The sequence below is a fragment of the Equus asinus genome, chromosome 6 (genome assembly GCF_041296235.1).
Source record: "Equus asinus isolate D_3611 breed Donkey chromosome 6, EquAss-T2T_v2, whole genome shotgun sequence".
Lineage (NCBI taxonomy): Eukaryota > Metazoa > Chordata > Mammalia > Perissodactyla > Equidae > Equus > Equus asinus.
In genome coordinates, this window is record NC_091795.1 from 95,190,827 (window position 1) to 95,210,850 (window position 20,024).

The following is a 20,024-nucleotide window of genomic DNA, read 5'->3' on the forward strand; positions in this document are numbered from 1 at the left end:
TTCAGGGTGCAGCACAGAGCAGCCCCAGGAGGAGGAGCGTCAGAGGCTCTGTGGAGGGCAGGGTCGCTGCCACATGGGGGACAGCTGGGCTCTGATACAGGGTTGACCATGGCTGGAAACACCTCCCACTTTATCCCCAGAGACCAAGCAGAAACGAACCCCAGTTCCAAATGAAATAATTACCGGGTCCTCTTGGCTGGCCTTTGTTGGTCAGTGTGGTAGACTTGTCAGCCCTACAAAGAAAGGGAAATCAGATTTACGGACGCCTGAGGCCTGAAAGGCACATTACCTGCCCCCACCTCACCCCTTTTTATACAGGAACCACCTGTGTTGAAGTTGAAAACAAGTGAGCAGATTGTATTAACTGTCATTCAATTACTTCTTTCTTCGGGAAAAGGAAGAATGTGAGGCCCAGAGGACAGTGGTAGATCCTAGGTTCCTGATCCTAAAAGCAGGACTCTTCACAAAGTACTCCTGTCTGCATGCGCCTGCAGGCAACAACCCGGGCTGGGGCTGCAAGCAGCACCAGCCACCAGCTCTACCCCCAGTCTGCTCAGTCCCTTCCCAGTGGAAGCCTCGGTCTCTTCCTGCGTAAGTGCAGGGCTGACTCAATCCCTGAAGGCTGTGCCAGGCCCCATCCAGGTGCCCTTGGTCAGCGTCACCCATGCCTCTGGACTCTGTGGTCCCTGCTGCTTGTAACCCATGAGGCTGACCACAGCTCAGGCCCCATCCATGAGCCTCCAGGCCCAGCACATCCCAAAGCCACAGGCAGAAGCACACAGGTAAGGGAGCTGGTTCTTAGGGCCAGCACACAGGTTTACAACCCAGACTCGCCATCTGGCAGGCCTGGATAAACGAGTTTCTGTGAGTTGGCATTTTCTCCAGGAAAAGGTGTGACAGCAGTCCTGCCAACTCTCAAAATAAGGACAGGTGACAATGTCTGTGATAGATGAGCTCTCTTTCCAGTTCCCTGTCTCAGTGCACCTGGCACAGAGCCAGGCACACACCTGGGGCTTGACACATGGTGGGAAGGGATGGGAGGGCGGAAGAGAGGGGTGAAATTCCTTCCACTGCAGGCTCACTCCCGTTGGAATGCTTCCTCTGTGCCCTGAACAAAGCCCGGCTGCGACCTTGATGCCGAGGTCTTAGAAGGAAGATGAGTGCAACAGAACACTGATTTTGCTCATATTTTCAAGGAACTAAAAATGAGTAACAAGTGATGGCCCCCCAGTCTGACTGTCATTTGATTTCCATCAATGTCAAGAGAGAAACCATCACACTGACTTGCTCACCCCTTCGCCTTCAGTCATCCCCAACGACAAACACTCCCAGGGAAGGCTTGATCCTCTAAGATACCACTCAGCACAGTTTTTCTTCAAAGGGCCAGATAGTAAATTTTTTAGGGGTACGGGTTAAAAGGCCTCTGTCATGACTCTTCACCACTGCCATCGCAGTAGGACAGCAGCCACAGATGATATATGAACAAAGCAGGCTGCCCATGCTCCAAGGACACTTTATTTATGGGCACTGAAATCTGAATTCCATGTAGTTTTCATGAGTCATGAAATATTCTTATTTTGTTTTTTTTCAACCATTTAAAAATATAAAAACCATTCTTAGTCGTGGGCCACACAAAAACAGGCAGCAGGCTGGATCTAGCCTGCGGGCGGAGTTTGCCAACTCCTGCTCTAAGAGAACAGATGTGAAAATCCAGATTTATACCCAGGATAAAATTAGGAGAGTGGGGTACTTCCTTTAAAAGAAGATACACCGATGAATTCCTTTAAAAACAGAACCCACTGAGGGGCCGGCCTGGTGGTGTAGTGGTTAAGTTCATGTCCTCCACTTCAGCCCAGAGTTCACAGGTTCAGATCCAGGCGTGGATCTAGCAATGCTCATCAAGCCATGCTGTGGTGGCGTCCCACATAAAATAGAGGAAGATTGGCACAGATGTTAGCTCAGCCACAATCTTCTTCACCAAAAAATCCCCACAGAACTCACTGGGCAGTGACAACACAATGCCATCCATCCAAAGTTGTCTTGGAGTTACTCTACCATCACCTGCTTTGCCTCCACCCACCTGTCCTTTCGGCCAGACTGAGATGAGAGAAAGTGATTCCATGAAACAGGTACAACCAGGTGAGTCTTATACTAGAGAGGAAACTCTTCCAGCAACCCTGGAAAGAACTCTCCTGAGAACCAGAGAAACAGCAAAGACTCAGAGCAACTAGAAAAACATGCCCAAGACCATGGCAGCCAACACCCACTGTTCTCAGAGTCCCTGATGATGGCTGGCCGCTGACTGGTGCTCATCTAGAACTTCAGCACCTGATTTGGTCTCTTAAAGAAAAGCAGCTCAGAAAGAGCAAACCCGAGGTGTACAGGAAGAGACACGCAGCTGGTGCAAGGCACAGCCTGTGGCCATTTGGTGTGAAGTTGAGAGCAGATTCCTTACAGCACAACTCAGGAACCGATGAGACTTCATACACGCTGCTTAACGATGGAAGGCAAGGGTGTGCACGTTACATTTTAGAGAGAGAGCTTGTAAAGCAGCATTAATAATGTTCTGAGAGTCTTCTGTTAAAAACAGCAGATACATTTACTTCCACTTTCTCCCGGGGGAAAAAGATTTTTAAAAAAACTTGAAACCAAAAAGAACAAAGAGAACCAAAAAGGAAACAAAATTTTAGAAGCTGAGAAGGGAAGGATGAATCATAACCCTCCTGGGTCATCTGAGGAAGGGGAACCCTAAGCACAGCAAGGGAATTCCTGAAGACCCCAGCTGTGCTTTCGAGGCCTCCCACTCAACTCTGGGAGTACGGGATAAGGCAGGGCAATAAACACAAGGATTGACCAAAATCTGCTTAAGGAGCTACTGAATCCTGCATTTCCACCCCAACACTGAATAGCCTAGCAACTGGCCTCCCCTTACCCCACTGAAGCCCAGAAGCTTCTATGCTCGGAGAGGGTAGAACAGAGAGCCTCTGGACTGGTGGATGCCAACTGGTGGATGTTGGGAGTATTAAGATACCTAAGTAAAAGCTTAACTCTATTTCTATATTCAACTCCCACAAAACCTGTTCCCTTCAGGCAAGAGACTAGAAGACCGATCTCTAACGAACCTGAGTTGGTCGGCCTAAATTCAGGGTTCCCCACAAAACAGACCAGCGAGATCACTCCGCAGCGAAGCCCACACTGGCAGCTCCATGCAATAGGGCGCGGCCTGCCAATCAGCATTAACGCCTCACCTGAACCAGCAACTCACAGGCAGGGAGCACCACATTCACAGGGAAAAGCCTCTAACAGAACAGACGTCAAAACGAAGAGAAAAGAACATGGAAGAAACAATTTATGCGGAAGAATGAAAGCTAAAATTAAAAAAACACCCCAAAACCCATCATTAATAATCTGAAATGAGAAAATGATTCCATGAAATAGGATACCATTAACTTGACCATTATAATGATAGCAGAAATGAAAAAAAGAGAACTAGAAAACTGAGAAAATCTCCCAGAAAGTAAATTTAAAAAGCAAGCAAACAACGCAAAAATGGAAACGCGAAGGCGGCAGAGAGCTGGCCCCTCCGCAGCGCGGAGCGGCCGCAGGAGCAGCTGCCTAGGTGGGGCTGCACTCCCAGCCCCGGCCTCTAGGTGGGGCCGCGGGACTGGCTCTGGTCAAAGGAGCAGGAGCCTCCCTCCGGCGTGCCTCCAGCTACGGAGGTTAGCACACCTTCCCGGTCTCTCCCTTCAGAAGTGATCCTGGGCCCAGGGGATAAAGATGGTGGAGTCAGAGGTAGAAGGGCTCTGGGTCTCCGACTCACCGGACTGCTGTACAAGCAAGAATATGGACACACTCAGTTTCGTGTGGGCAGCGAGTCAACCTCTACATATTAAACCACTGAGATTCAGGGGCAGGCTGCTAGAGCAGTTAGCTTATGCTAAGAAAAGAGAGAAGATGACACATGTAGAGGAAAGGCCAAGGGATTTGACATCTGAATAGTAAAAACTATGTTAAAAATGAGAACAGAAAAAATAGAAGGCATTAAAACGAATTCATGAAATCTCTCAGACCTGAAGGATGTAGTCTATACCCTGAAAGGCCATATTATCTACCTGGTGGCTCAGATGAAAACAGACCCCCCCCTCCCCGGGGAATCCAAACCCCATCCATGGAGGGGAGGCCTGAGAGAGACGGGGAAGGCATCTGCCTGCCCAGCGACAGGGGAGGCTCCTGCACAGAGCAGGAGGTGGAGGCAGAGATGGGAGATTTGTTTCACAAGAGTACTGATCAAGAAAGTCAATGTGGGAGCCAGATTTCTCACCATCAGTCAAGGGAATAACAGGTACAGATGGGGAGAAAATTAGAATGAACCCTGAGATGCTTTTAAAACATTGCCCCCAAATTCTTTCCTGAGCACTGGAGACTATGACCACCTCATGCCACTGCACCACCCCCACCCCACCCCACCCCCGACTGAGTCTGGGCTCTGCCACTAACTGCCCAGTAGCATAAGGCAGAAGCGATGCCCTGCCAGTTTCCAGGGCCAGGCATATCTCTTGGGACTTGTTCTTGGGCCTAGCCACCATGATGTGAGGAAGCCCTCGCCACATGGAGAGGCCGCATATGTGTAAGTATTCTAGCCAACAGCCCCAGCTGGGGTTCCAGCTGACAGCCAGCATGTGTGGAAAGGAGAGGCCTCCGAGGACATTAGCCTCTAGCTAATAAGGCACTTTCTGTGTCGTACCATCCTCAGCCTGAGTCTTTTCGGCTAAGGCCCCAGATGATGTTAGGCAAAGACATGCTATCCCCACTGTGCTGATCCAACTTCCCGACACAGGACATGAGCATAACACGATGGCTGTGTCTTAGGTCAGTAAGTTTTGGTATGGTTTGTTACTAGAACAATCAAAACTGGAGACAGTGTGAACTCACGGATTTCAATCAAGACAGAAATATAGAGCTAACTGTGTTTAGATGTGTATATATGCATGGATATATACATATGTATCCATGGGTGTGTGTACCCCTAGTTCTGAACACTCAGAGGGCCTGGGAGCGGTGACACTCCAATAGCAATGAGCACACACAGCACCCAGATCTTGGCTTCCAAATATCTTAATATCATTTCCACTAAAAGGAACCATTTCCTATCAGGATCCAGACTGAGAGCCATGAACTGGATCCCTTTGCAATTAAGGATGTTATTTGAACAAGTGGCGAAACTTGAATGGGGTCTGAGAACTGACAAGTAGTAATGTATCCATGTTAATTTCCTGATTTTGGGGGTGGTTGTGTTTCTGTAGGAGCACATCCTTGTTTGTAGGAAATACACGCCCCACATTGCAGAGGGTCCATGTATTCAAGATAACCTGTGAGTGAGCAACAAACAGAACTCAGGCCCTGTGCCTTGAGGTCTTTAACTCCCAGAATCCCAGCGTCTGTACTAAACAGAAATCTAAATTCACTAAGTGGGTAGAAGATATACATTTGTATGAAATTTTTACAGTTTAAAAATTCTTGATAAATTATTAAGACACTTGAAACCTGATGAATGTAACACTTGACCTCAAACATGACAGTAGTGGAAACATGGTGGAGATTTCAAATGCTCGCACAGAAATCTCAGCAAGTGAAGCAACGGGGTCGTTGCTGCTTGGAGGCCCCTTCAATGCAAGAAGAAAAACAGCCAATGAGGCTGGCCCTGAGGGGAGGCGGAGAGGCAGTTACCCAGGAGCAGGCCTCTTCTGAGGGGGGCGGCTGGGCGGCTGGGGCGGCAGGGGCAGGGGCGCTTTGCTCAGTGGGCCCCCAGATGGGGGCGGCTTGCTCTGCTGGCTCAAGGCTTCGATCACACTGGGCGTTTTTGCTACTGGGGGTGGTGGCGTGGGAGCCAGGGGATCTGTGGAGAGAGAACAGAAGAGAGAGATACGGAGGATCAGAAGCCAGGAGCCACAGTCCCATCTTCTCACCGGAGGCTCTCCCCATAAGGGCTTCCTTTTTTTCTATCGCTATTTCCTAAAGACAAAACCTACTTTCGCTGCAGATTTTCTGAAAACAGTCTTGGTGGGCAGTCCTTCCCAGCCTCGAGTTAGGGTTAAAATGTGTCTACGAGCCTGTGAGAATTTTCTCTGCTAGAACCTCCTGTGGGGAGGCCAACATGGTTTTCAGGTGGAGCTCTCCACCCTGACGCCTGGGGGACCGGCAGCAGGAGGCTGAGGCCTGGGCAGGGTCTGGTGCTAGTCCTGCCCTGGGCATCTGGGCCTTTGGGGCCAATTCTCTCTTTGCTTCAGCAGACCCACCGGCCCGACCCATTTCATGAGGCTGCGAGCAGGTCGATCTGAGGAAAGGCTGTGAAGAACTAACTGCAGAGGCTCCACATCTGTGAGCGGCAGGCTGAAGAGTTGCCTCTTCTCTGTGTTTTACAGAGAGCAGGCTAAGGCTAGAGAGGTGTTGTGCTCCCACCAAGGGTCATGGAGCCAGCAAGCGGGGCTGGGCCTGGGGCCCGTGCCTCCTGCCCCCGTCCCCTTCTCTGACAAACATCAGCGCTCTCCCTAAACATCCAGCATTCTCATCCTGTTGTCCTCGTTGAGGCAGCAACCTGCCTCAGGACGGGATGCTGACACCTAAGGAGTTAGCAGCTCCTCTCTCCCAGGATAGTCGGGGTTAGGGGGCAGCAGCGCGAGGGGCTGGCCGACCAAGAAGGGATCTTTCTTTTCTCTTTATATTTGTATCCTTGTTTCCTTTTTCTGCTTTAAAGGAAAAATCAAAAGGCAGACTCTAGTAGGCAAATCTACAGCTCAAGGGACACGAGACTGAGAGGCAGAAAAGTGGGTGTCTTGGATGTGCTGGGTGACCCTCAGGACCTGCCGGCTGCTCCCTTGTTGTTTGACCTGAACATGTCTGAGCTGGACACCGTACACACCACCTCCACCCCCCAGGAAGACCCTCCCAGACACAGCTCCCTGCTCTGCTACCAACATACACACATATGGCACTGACTGCAGCTGGGGCTGGGTGTTCTCTCATCTTAAGTGAGGTTTAGGAAGGCTGGGAAAAACTCTCAATGCTCTCAAGCACCCCCAGAGATGCCGGAGCGCCTCCCTTCCACAGCGACAAAGAGCAGGAAGGGCATGGCAGTGTCCAGGGCTCGCCTCATAGATCCAGTAAAGACACTCCTGCTCTGCAGGCTGGAGAAAATTCTCTTCCCCTGGCCCCTCCCCTAGGTTCTGGGACTTTCACCCACAAGTTGACACTGAAAAAAACCTATGTGAGATTATAATCCAAAGGACTGCACCCAAATATTAACACCAAACGGCCAAAAGAAATGAAGCCCTGGCTAATGTGTGAAAGGAAGAAATGTCGCTGAAATGCTTGGGAAGACAGAGGGAGAGAGTGAGTGAGCCCCCCTGGGGCTGGGTGCGGGACAGACAGGAGTTTGCAGCTGGGAAGGAGGCGGCTGGAGGGCCTCGGGTTGGGGCTGTGGAAGAGCCATAGATCTCCACACAGCGCCAGCCAGGCAGTGTCTGCCGGTGGGCGTGCGGCTCGGCAGCCCTCTCCCCACATGGCTGCCGAATGCGCCCCCCAGCCATCCAGATCTACAAAGCCCACTGGCAAGAAAGGAAAAAGGAAAAAACGTACTGGTAGATGTCACGCGAAGAGGGGGCAGCGGTGGGTGGACAGCTGGCGGATCTGACGAAGATCGCTGCCTGCTTACACCGTCCACACTTACAGAGTTTGTCTTCCACAAGGCGTTAGCTGAGGAGGCTGTCTGAACTGCACACACGCGCACACACACATGCACACACGTGCACACGCACACGCAGGCATGCACACACACGCACAAGCACAGAACAAAAACAGAAACAGAACACTGCATTATTGATCCTCTCCCTTTTAAATTGGTAAATATGACCCTTCTAGAGTAGCATTAAGACCACACATAGAAGGCCGATTTTTTAAAACTCTTGCCTCTGGTATCTGGAAGATAGATACTGATACATGCCAAACCAATGATGCTTCTGGGAAAATTCCCAGCTGGTTTTCTCAGTCTTACTGATTTTATTTCTCACATATAAATACTGTTTGAAGAGAGAAATGAGTAACCACAATGACATGTCCTGAGCATTGTGCTCAGGCTATGGAACATCTGGGCCTCACCCGTCAAGTCCTCCCCCTGGGCCCGTGGGGGTCACTGCCTTGCACACAGGAGCACCTGTTCTCAGACAGAGCAGGTGGAGAGAAGGGGGCACATCAAAGACATCAGGTGAAGGACTCTCTCCCACCTCCCACAGACATATTTCTGGCTGGAGGTCGGCAAAGATGACACCAAGTGGGCTCAAGTGACACACCAGGGAGATGGCACTGTCTTGGTCACAGTCCTTCCTCTGCCCTGAAAAGCTCCAGGCTCTTCCTTGTTGAGGGGCATCAACTCGGGTGCACAGGGTGACCCTGTCTGAGGCTGTTCATGGCCCACACAGGGGCTTGGGCTGAAGATAAAAATGGGCCACACTGTACAGGGCTGACCCAAGGACCCAGAGGGAGCCTTCGCACTTCTGCCGGGGACCAGGTCTGCCCCAGGACAGGGCATGACAACGACAACTCCCTCTGCTATGTGTCTGTGGGGACTCCATGCTGGACCAAGTGTGGACTAGATGGAAAACACGGGAGACCGTGGGGGAGACCAGCAGGGATGAAGTGCAATCTACATCATCAAAGGAAGAATTGCAGCAACCACAGGAATGGCAAAAAGAAATGGGAAGGAAAAATCCAAACTGTCTCATTCCAAGACTTTAGGAAAGCAAGAACTAAAGATAAAGAGCTTCTCATTCCTTTCATATGACCCAACAGAGCAAAATAAACTCTCTCCTCACATGACACACACAGTGAAAGCCACCTATGGGGTCGAAATGAGCAAATCATTTTAACTCCAGCGTTACAAAATTAACACCCATTCACAGGAGACGGGAGGAGGATGGGAGAAGACAATGAGATGCCCCCACAAGGACCCAACTACCACTGCTGCCCTCACCAGCCCTGACCCGCCTGGCCAGCCCAGTGAGGGTGACAGGGAGCAGGCAGCAGCTGTGGGACTGACTTTTGAAGCTTCCTTCCTTGATCTGGGGCCTCTCCCTCAAGCCTAGCTGCGGACATTACCTGGGATGCAGGCACGCATCTGGGATGTGATGGGCTCTGTGGGGGAGGTGAGTGGGCTGGTTCTGGGGCGGGTTTCCTCCTGAGGGGGGTATGATTCAGTGACCCATCAGCCTTCTCTCGGCTCCTTGAGTGAGAGGGTCTGTGAGTACCCAGGACAGCAGGGGTTGGGGGACCAAGCCACAGTGTGAGCATAGATTCAGCGTGGTGGTCTGCTGCTGTACCCACTCCTCAGCCCAGGCCTCACGGCACTCACCACCAGCAGTCGCCCACAACCCCTCCCAGAGAGCAGCTACTGCACAAATGCAATTTGGACTTACTTTTGTGACCTCCCAGATGCCTGGACATCTGCGGAGGCTCCTGTCCTGCCCTCCCATGGGAAGCTTGCTGGAGGCCACTGGCCATGTCTGGCAGCCTCAGCCCAGAGCTTGCTAGACCTGCCTTCAACGGAGCATAATGGCCAGCTGGCCTTCAGTGCTAAGCAAACTAGTTAACTTTTGGGGGCTTGAGTTGCCATTTTTATAAAAACAACAAAGACCACCTGTGGAGTCAAAGTTGCTATGTTGTGACACAGCGATTGAGGTAAGAGTCCCAAGCTCTGGCACTTCAGGCACTGGTAAGACCCACAGGGATTATTTTGTGTTTTTACAGTTAGGCTGAGCATTGTTCCCCAGATTAGCATCTTTTTATCCTTCATTTCAAGGGGATCATAGAGAGAAGAAATAATTGCAGGTGCCACAAGCTGGCTAGTGCAGGCAGGGGAGGAAAAAAGGAAAGAAGACTGAAGGCAAAGGGAGGGGTAGTGAGTGGAGAAAAGCAGAGAGAAAAGGGCCAGAAAGAAGGTCTGCAGGCCAGCACCTGAGGCCAGCGTCGGGAGCTGACCCGTCCACCTCAGGCCCACCATGGTGGAGCCCCTGCATCACCTGATGCCACACATGCAGCTGCCACACCTCTGCCCAGAACAAGAACAAAGATACTCTACCACGGTTGGGCATCCTAAGAATGAGGGAGGTCCTTTAGGAAGCAAACAACATAACTGCAAAACAAAAGACCCACATGAAAAAACCATCCTGATGCTGGCCCAAATGTCGCCTAGTTGGGGGCAAAGCAATGACGAACTTCCCAAAGCAAAACCCCAAACCGCACCCATCATGCATCGGCGGGGACTACCAACAGCTCAGTACCTTTGGCAATGTTCCGCGGGGGAAGTGGGGGTGCACTGGCGGTGCTGGGGGCTGCAGGCTGGGTGGGCGGTGGGCTGCCGCTCAGGATGGCTCCGTATGTCTCGTTCTGCAAGATGCTGGGCGCAAAGCTCCTCTGCTTGTCCTTGGCCAGGCTGGCGGCGTCTCTGGCCAAAGAGGCAGCATTAGACTGCAGCTGGTTGGACCCCAGCTGGTAGAAGCTGATGGGCCGGTCTTCTCGCCGACTGGGACTGGGCTGCAGAGGGGTGGTGGGCAGAGCGTGTGAAACGCGGACACACTGATCTCCTGGTCACAGCATTCAGTCTCCTAGTGACAACCTCGTGTACACCACTTCTACTTGGGCATGGTGCACTTTGGCTCTCAGCCATGGCATGAGAGCTACAAGATTTGAAACTCATTCTTATCATGTCCCTTAATGGAAACACACAACAAAAAAGCCATGACTTACAATTTACAATTCTCCATTCTGTGGAAGATTTAAAATATGGACTATAGAGTTATCTCAGCCTAGCTCTGCATTTCACTCTGCTTCCCCTTCATAAACATGCTCTTACATGACAGAACAGTAGAGCTGCTCTGAGCGCCCAGCTGCATTCAGTCCCACAGAACTGGAGCACCTGATATTCTTCTAACTTGGGGGCAGACCATGGCCACAGGCCGCTGTTTGTAAATCAAGTTTACTGGAAGGCAGCCATGCCCAGTCGTTTGCATGCTGTCAAGCCACCCTGGCAGAACTGGGTAGTTGCAAGAAAAGCTGTGATATTTTAGAGCCACAGCCTAAAATATTTACCATCAGGCCCTTTAATAGTTTGCTGAGCCCTGCTCTACTTGAACCATGCCTGGAATCATGATTCGAGTAAATCAGAGCTAACTCATAATTTCAAATGTCAGCCTTCGTTATAACAGTTATGACGTTGAGCAATTAACCTCACTGACCCTATTTCTCATCTGTTAAACAGGTATAACTTCCACTGCTTCTCTAGCACAGTGCCAGGTGCTTAGCAGGTATCAGTGTCTGCTGTCGCACCCCTCGTCCCCTCACAGGACCACCTGCCCAGTCGAGGCTCTGCCTAAAACCAGGCTCAAACCCAGCCCAGGTGTGCAGAGCTCGAGGGCTGGTGGCTCTTCACACATACTTTTAAATTCCAGCAAAGCCCAGGGCTGTGTGAACTAACCATGCCATCCACTCTCTGCTGGAAATAGCGAGTGGGTGGGTGAGTGTTGGCACTCGCTGCTGGCCTTTCACTTGGACTGTGCTGGATGACGCCACCTGCCGTGTCACTTGCCCACAGGACAGGCATGCGATGTGCGCTTGATGAAGAGGCACTCGCTCTGGGGTGAGTGCTTCAAATCTACTTTTTTTAAGGTAGGTAAGCATAAAATTCACCTGCTCTTCTCACTTTGATACCATTTTATAGCTAACTTAGAGAAGAAACTTCTTATTCTAAGAAACAGTAAGTACAGATCTTAACTGCTCCATAAATAAGGACAGTCTAACAGGTTTCAGAAATGCCACATATATCTAGTTAGACATCTTCCATACACATCAGGACACTAAAGTCCTACAGCAAAGATAACAAACATGACATGGCATCCCCAACAACTCCCACACCAGCAACAAGTGTGGGCTTTGGAGTCAGGGTGAGTGTGACTCTCAGTTCTGAGCCATGTCAAGGGGGCAACCTTCAGGGGTCCCCCCCAAGTGTGCAAGACAGTGAGTCATGAGAAAGGAGCTGGACTAGAAGGCAAGAGCCCTCATTCTGGCCCCAGGTCGGTCTCTGCACACCAGCTTTGCTGTGGCCAAGACACCCTCTCTTTTGAGGCTTCACTGACCCCATCTGCTAAAGGGAAGAGCTGGACCCAGTGAGCTCCAAGGGTCATTTAATGATGTCACTCAAGGTCTGAAAGGTTGTCTAGGTGATAGTAGCGGAACCTGAACCCATAGTAAGGGAGCTTCCTCTAAAACCCACTGGAATCACTTTTCTTCATCTCTTTCCTTCATATCAAAAGGGGAGCACAGCTGCCTAGGATTACACAATCAATGCCCTTTAAATTAAAGTGTGTAGGAACTGGGCGATAGGGGATGGTTGTGGGAAGGGTAAAACCAAAAACCTGAGGAGATCAATGGAAGCAAAAAGTAAACTCTATTTCCTTCTCTACAAAACAGCTTTCTGCCCTAATTGCAGGCTAGAACCCACGATGCTCTGAATGAAGCTTATCACAACTCTTAACATTTTACCACCCGGCACAGACCTGCAATTTCTCATCCATGTCGTCATCGCTTTCATCCAGGTCTTCATGGAGCAACCGCCATTCATATTCAACATGCACATGAGAGTTAAACCTTCCTGATAAGGCTTGGGTGAGCTGAGAAGAACAAAGGACTGTCAATGCTGCTGTGCAGGCGCTCGGCCCTGTGACACGGGCAGCCACCAAGACGGCCAGAGACAGCAGGCAGGCAGCACACAGAGGGGAGGAGAGCGCTGGCTGGGGAGGGAGAGCACCCAGGCTCCAGTACAGGCCAGCTACTTAAATCTCTGGGTCTCAGGTTAAGACCCCGCCCCCAATTCACAGATGACCTTGAAACCCAAACTTGGTGACTCCCAGTTAGTACTTTGTAAACTGTTAAGTGCTGTACGCAGGCAAGGGGTATCTGTGATCTAAAGGATGATGGTCAGCCTGTCGGTGCTGACAACTGCGCCTGGGGGCAAACTCAATCTGAGAATGAACGTGTCCACAACTGTCACCTGGGCCTTTCTCAACCAGCACGAGAGAATTAAGCCCTGCAGAAAAGGATGTGAATGGCTATTTTCTCAATTATCTCAAGGAAGGTAAGACAGCTAGGTCCATTCTAGATGCACAGGAGAGAAGTTAATTCATTAGACACAATGGGCGTCTTAGCACATCAGGGCTTAATCTTTCCCATAGCCAGATAGTAGCTGTGTGACCTTGGGCAAGTTACTTAATCTTTCTATGCCTGTTTCCTCATCTGTAAAATGAGGATAACAGTAGAAACCCCGTTATAAGGTAGTTATCAAGATTAAATGAGTTAATGAACATAAAGTGCTTAGATGAGTCCCTATTACTTATCCTACACTTCTACAGCATTTCCTATCAATAGTTCTATTTATTGAGCACTTACTAAGTGCTCATTGCTTTACATTCAACAATAATTCTCACAACCACCTTGCAAACTGGTACAGCTGACTCCACTGTACAAATAGGGAAACAGCAGAGAGCTGGCGTGACTTTCCCAAGGCACAGCAGGGGAGCCCCACTGCAAGCCCAGGTCTGCCTGACCCTGGTGGGCTCTGTCCACCGGCCACACTGCCTAACAGGACAGGAAGAGATGGTGCAGAACAACCCAAATGATTTGGGGTTGGGGAACAAAACAAGAAAGCCAGCTTTGGTGGGCCGCTGCAAAGGGATTAGCTAACAGCTCAGATTCCAGAGAACAGCCAACGTTGTGGTGGTCCCCCCCGCTGCTGTTCCACCCGCCCAGATGATGCCAGGGCTGCCAGCAACACATCCAACCAGCAAATACCGATTTGAGCTCCAAGCAACACTTGGATGGGTGGTCACCTCCTCTCTAAAGACTCCCCAATACCTTTCTCCAAGTCACCCCATCTGGATACGGGGATCTGCTCAGGACCCATGCTGGGAGCTCAGAGAAAACCCTGCTCAAGGAGGGCAGGCAGGAAGGACGCCCTGGCCCATCCATGCCAGGTGGAGACTCACCAGCTCCTCACAGTGCTCATGCCTGAGGCGCTTGGCGATGTCCAGCGGTGTCTCTCCTGACTCGTTAGCTAAAAGGAAGGGCCACAAAGGGAGGTGTCATGGCAAAAACAAGCAAAGGTCTGGGATTGAGAGGCACTTAAAAAAAGACACAGTGGAGCAGCACTAAATTAAACTGAATGTAACTAATGAAAGCCACAGCTTGTCTGACCCAATTGGGGCGAATCTGTTCAATAATCACATACAACTGCAGCAGTGTACCGTCAGTAAGATTTTAAAAGGCAAGGTTGGAGCTAAGCATGAAAATAAAACTGCTGAAGTAGCCAAGTAATGAAAATCAATATCCAAACAGTAAGTCGTTGAATAAGGCAGTTCACCATAATTCTCTAACCAAAAGCATCGCTAGTCTAAGTTCCGGGCATCTGATCATAATGAACTTTACACCTCCTTTTAAGCAGTCCATAAATTTGAAGCTATATTTTCTTCTACGTAAGCCTCAGTCAATGAGGTTTGATTATTAACTTTTAAAAAAGAAACTCGGCTCCCCAGCAGGTGAGGGCCTTCTTTCTACTCTCTCTGCTCTCTGTTCAGCAGTTCTTCAGAAACACTTCCTCATAACACGGTCACAGCAGCTGCCCTTGGCTAGACCGTGCCTGCTGGCTCTCAGGACCTCAGGGTCCCATGGGGAGGGAGGGCCAAGAAGACCAAGGGTCCCTCATGGAGGAGACTCGGTAGTTCCTTTCCATTATTATTTTCATTTTTCTTTGTGAAAAATATTAAGTGAAGGCTTAGGAATCCATGGTCTAAGAAATACAATATTACTAGAACTTGTAAAACTATTATTTTAAAATTCACCTCCTGTTCCCTTCCAACGAAAGGAGGGGGAGTAAATGGTGTCTCCCACCAGTAAACCTTCGAACCCAGAGCCAGGAAGGGGCTGAGTCTGATCCTGGGTGGGGGTTATAAATAGGAGGGCAAGAAGCCTCACACCATGTCCCAGTTGACCTCAGCATCAGTGAGGGCCTATCCTCTGCCTCTCATAGCCCACAAAACGCCTGCGGATGACGGAGAGTCTACGTAACAGACCGAGGAAAACTGCTGGTCAACACAAGACCGCAGCAGCCCTACAGAAGGCGCAGGGAGAGGCCCCTTCTCTTCAGAGAGCAGGATTTACTTCTCAGCTCCGACAGAGCCCAGTGTCTGGACTGTTTCCAAGAGGAGTGTAGGAACGCAGACAGGGGACAGGCCAGCAGGCCAGTGTGGACCGCCTGCTCACCGATCTCGATAGACGCCTTCCCCCGCAGCAGGAGCTTGAGGCATTCAGCGTTGTCCGTCAGGCAGCAGTAGTGCAGGGCCGTGCTGCCTTTCCCTGTCTGTTTATCCAGGTTCCCACTGGCCGAGAACAGGACCGAGAGACAAAGAACAGTGAGTCACAGGACAGAGGACCAGGGACTGCCTGGGCAGGGGACCAGGGCACGTGTGCAGGGGAGGCGGCAAGCCATCAGAGTGAGTGGGGGTTTCTCTCATCCCCCCATGAGGTGGGTGGGACACAGCGCCACCCCACTTGTGTGGATGAGGCAGCCTGAAGGCCATCAGGGAACTGACAACGATGGTAGAGGAGGCCAAAAAGGGAGCGAGGCACCCGCGCTGCTGCTGAGCAGGGGCCGAGGGCTGTATCCTACCTCCCGGGGGAGCCCTGAACCACCAGCATCCCTCCCACTTCTCTGTCAGTGTCCAGAGGCCACAGTGCCCATCTGGGCATCAGGAACCCTGTGTGCCTTGCCCTTCCTGTCCCACAGAAGGACAGAGGTGAGTTTTCATCATATTATTGACACTCTTGCCAGAAAGGGGAAAAGCCACTTTTCCAAAGTGCAGAGTCCCAAAGCTCCTCCGAGCCTGCTCACTCCCGACTGCCCTGCAAACAGCCCAAGGGAGAATCGTGCAGAGACTGTCTTCCAACGTAAAACAAGGCCAGCTTATCCCACAGGCACCTGTGCTCCTCAGCAGGGGACACTCCATGCAACCTACTGGTGGAGCCAGCCCTGAACCTGTGGCCACAGGTTCACTGTCCCCCTCTGAGGAGGAGGGACAGTGGGACTTTGTGCTGCCTGGACAGACAAGTGGGTACAGGAGAGTGACCACCAGAAGGTGATACCCACTGCTCCCATCAGGACAGAACCAGCTACACTTTCAACCTAAAAAGGGGCCTCATTTTCTGATCTCTCCTCTCCTTCTGCTGTCCTCCCTCCATGCTGGAAGGAACTAGGCCTTTCCTTCTCCTGCCCACGGAGAATTTACACTGAAGGAGGTGGCGTTGTTCAGCCTTTTAATCAAACGTTCACTGTGCCCCCGTTACGCTTGAGGCGCTGGGTGGTCCTCCAGGCTCCAGCAGAGGGCAGGGTCGTCTGAGCGGCTTCCACTGTGAGTGCAGCAAACCCCCAGCTCCTGTGGAATGAGCTGACCAGCCCCAAGCTCCTCCACCTCTGGCCATTTCTTCACTCCTCCCCCAGGAATGGCAGGGAAAGGCAGAAATGCAAAATATCCCCTTGCCTTTGCACTGTGGAATTTCCCCTTCCATTTGGAGCACTATCAGTGGCTTTTAACCAGCACCTCCCCCTCCAGTACACACCCCCAAACCATGATTAGGGGTCAGGATACACCTCGACGGGTCTGCAAGTCTGGCCTTCTGCTGCCAGGCAGGTCACAGAAAGCACCCAGCAACGGGGCTCCTGGGCTGGGTGTGCTGCACACCCACGTGCTCTCTAAAAGCAACTTCTAACTAAACATAAAAACTTTTCAAGCCAAACAAAATGCCCACAACCCAGCACTGTGGTTTACAATCTTGGCTTAGACCAGAGACGAACGAGTGGGTCTTCATGTGCCTCCTCCTCCACCCACTGCTTGGGACACACTCACTGGGTCTTGTGGGACACCCACTCACAGGACAAGCCCAGGGATGGCCCTGGCCACAGAGGGAGGTTGTGGGGGCCACAGACAGTCTGCTTTCCAGGGGCATGGAATTCAGCAGACATACCGACTTGGTGTCTCCCTGAGCACCAGAGACTAGGAGCTGGATCTTGCAGATACCACGAGGGCTGTCATTCCTCACACTCCAGGACTCTCTGGGATTGCCCTGGAACCCCCACCACACCTGGCAGCACTCTTCCTGTCACACAATTCATGTTTAGACCTGGGAAAATTCCACCGTCTTGGCCACACAACTGAAGCAATGAGGCAGCACCTGAGTCCTTCCTCAGAAACATAATGGAACAAAATGAAACACTCCCCTAATTTTAGAACACCTACCTGTTCTGAACTAAAAAGTCTACAATGTGAAGAGAAGTCCGGTCTACGGATCTGACTGCAAGATGCAGGGCTGTTTCATCTGGCTCCTGAAGACCAAACAGAGACATTCCAGAATTCCAAGGGGAGCATTCAATTTTGTGTCCAACGTGAGTGAAATTGTGAATCTCTCTTCCAAAAGCCTTTTTTATCATTTCTTTAAAAAACTTATCATTAAGATATATAGTGTCCCTTTAAACTCCATGGCAAACTCTGCCCATGGGAAGCTACCGTGTAGAGCCTGGGCATACTCCTCCTTACTCCATGGGAAATAAGGAGAAACTCAGAGGTTTCCTTTCAAGTCCTCTCAATCTTTCTGTCCCTGCGTCAATGACGTGAGCGGTTGCTTGTAGGCAGGGCTCTCAGTTCAAAAACTATGGGAAGGTTCCCTGGGCTTGCTGTACCTTAATCCTCTTATACCTGATCCCTGAATAAATATAAATGTATATTTTTCAAACAGGGTTAAAGTTTTTCATTCTATACTTACAGATAAGGCTATCAATGCCAATATCCAGACAGTCTTTAATTCATACTAGGGGTCCATGAGTACCACTGCCTTTTCTGAAAGTAAGTTTTGGCAGGAGAGGGAGAGACCAAATGGGGGTTGTTTCAGGCAGGAGGGTGGGTGAGAGAGCTGGAGGTGAAGGAAATATCCACAGAATGGGGAAGATGGGGCTGAGAGGGGCACTGCCCATTCTACCCGCCCTGCTCGCTTGGTCAGCCAGGGCCACTCCCCTGTCCTCTGGCTGTGCCATAGCTCAGAGCAAAGCACTGCCCTGGACCCCCTTGAGTTCTCTCTCTCAGCCTCAACCACTGAACAGTAAGTCTCCATATAATGTGCCCAGCTGCTGAGGGGTGACCCGCAGCTGCATGTGTCTTTATGCTGAGGGTAAGGAGGTTTCAAGGAGGTGTGAGCATGTGTCCACAAGGACACGCATGGAAGAGAATTAGGACACACACCAACCTGTGACACTGGTGGTTTCCTGTGGCCCGGATCCTGGTAGCAAGTCCCCATCCCACTTGAGACCCTACACTCTCGACAAAGTTCGCTCAGAAAATTGGGGGATGTCTCTCCCACTCGTGTTCCCTCAGAGAGGAGAGCTTGGGGAGCGGTGCCCCAGGCCATCAGAGCTCCCCTCCCCACGTGGCCTCGGGAGCTGCTGCTGAGGCCTGGCTGCCAGCTCCCGGCGTGCCCAGGAGGCGCTAACGCCGTTCACGGCTGCTCACAGACAACAGTGCTTCTCTCAAGTGCCAGGGCCTCTGGGAAGATGCTCCCTCACCCGGGTGGGCTTTCTTTCCAGGGCCAGCATTACATTTCTGGTTTAAGAATAAACCACCAATTTCTTCCCCCAGAACTCAGCGCTGTATCCTTTCAGAGTTACATGTCAGCATTTCTGATTACATTGCTTTGCCACTTTTTCCCCCTCTTTCTTTTCTTTTTTTAAAAGTAGCAAGCCACACTCTTACATGTCCATTGGCCAGTGGGATTTTTTCCGTAAGATCCACACCATCAGCGTATGCTTGGAGTAATCCAAAAATATCTCTTGTTTTGACGGCCTCACAAAGGCTGTGGAGTTTTGCCGTGTTATCCGCGTGTTTTTTCCTTGCATATTTCCTCTCAATGTACTTGGCAGTGATATAGTCCTTTCTTGCATTCCTGAAATCACACATAATTGCCTTGTAAATGATTAAGGGCCTCTATTCAAATATAGCCAACATCCATTCATCTGCAACAACTTTTAAAAACTCCTGCCCCCACCCTCCTTGTAGGAAGCACCGGCAGGAAAACATGGTGGGGAAGCAGCGCCTTGTGGCTCCACTGCAGCTCCCGCATTCACTGCTGGGCCTCGGGCACTTTCAGTAAGCCGTGAACTCCTCTAGTTTCCGACACAAGAGGCAGCAAGGTCCAGAGCAGGAGTCCCGGGGCCTCACCCAGGTTCCCAGGGCCAGGTGCACGCCTCACTCAGCCCCTGCCGCTCTGGCCTCGTCTCTCCACTTGGCCTCCTGAAGCTCTGTGCTCCAGCCTCACCCAGCCATTTCCCTCACCACCTTGTGCGTATCTCCCTGCCTCTGCTCACCCAGATCCCTCTCCACCTTCTCTCCTAGGTAATCCACATGCCTTCAACATCCTTCATGGGCCACCTCCAGACCTCCTGACCTGACCTCTGTCACAACGCTCTCTCTATTGGCCTACCTGCCCGCCTGCCCAGTGGGGCTGGAGGAAGTCTACATCTTCTCTTTCATGGGTACCATGCCTGGCAGAAAAGGGACTCACAACACATCTGATGAACCAAAACAAATGTCAATCTTCCCCATGGTCTATTTTCCAGCCTTCCCATGACACTGTGTTTACAGACGCCCCCTCCTCTCCAGGAAGCATGGAGGGGCAGCAGCTCCAGGGCAGCCAGAGACTGGCCTGGTTCAAGTCCTACCCCCACTACAGACTGATGCATCAGACAAGCATTTCATCTCTTTAGGCCTCAAGTAGTCTTATTTGTGAAAATGAGAACAAGACATCCTCATGGAACTGTGAGAAGTACATGAGTTGACATATCTGCTGAGAACACGGTAGCTCCTTAGGACCTTAAATAGTGCTGA

The 20,024-nt window shown here is 51.0% G+C and overlaps 1 protein-coding gene across 10 annotated transcripts in view; it reads right to left on the minus strand.

Annotated features, from left to right (window-relative positions):
- ASAP2 (ArfGAP with SH3 domain, ankyrin repeat and PH domain 2) overlaps positions 1–20,024 on the minus strand; it is a 177,223-nt gene that overhangs the window by 5,553 nt on the left and 151,646 nt on the right. For 4 of the 10 annotated variants that reach the window (XM_044771918.2, XM_070512635.1, XM_070512632.1 and 1 more), the window contains 9 exons: positions 18,894–19,083; positions 17,391–17,476; positions 15,361–15,476; positions 14,088–14,155; positions 12,603–12,716; positions 10,332–10,584; positions 7,636–7,770; positions 5,728–5,896; positions 160–233 (listed from right to left, as the gene is read on the minus strand). In XM_044771918.2, coding sequence (XP_044627853.1) covers positions 160–233; positions 5,728–5,896; positions 7,636–7,770; positions 10,332–10,584; positions 12,603–12,716; positions 14,088–14,155; positions 15,361–15,476; positions 17,391–17,476; positions 18,894–19,083 — 1,205 coding nt within the window. The remainder of the gene's footprint in view (positions 1–159; positions 234–5,727; positions 5,897–7,635; positions 7,771–10,331; positions 10,585–12,602; positions 12,717–14,087; positions 14,156–15,360; positions 15,477–17,390; positions 17,477–18,893; positions 19,084–20,024) is intronic. The other 6 variants (XM_044771922.2, XM_044771921.2, XM_070512634.1 and 3 more) reach the window with 3 other exon arrangements.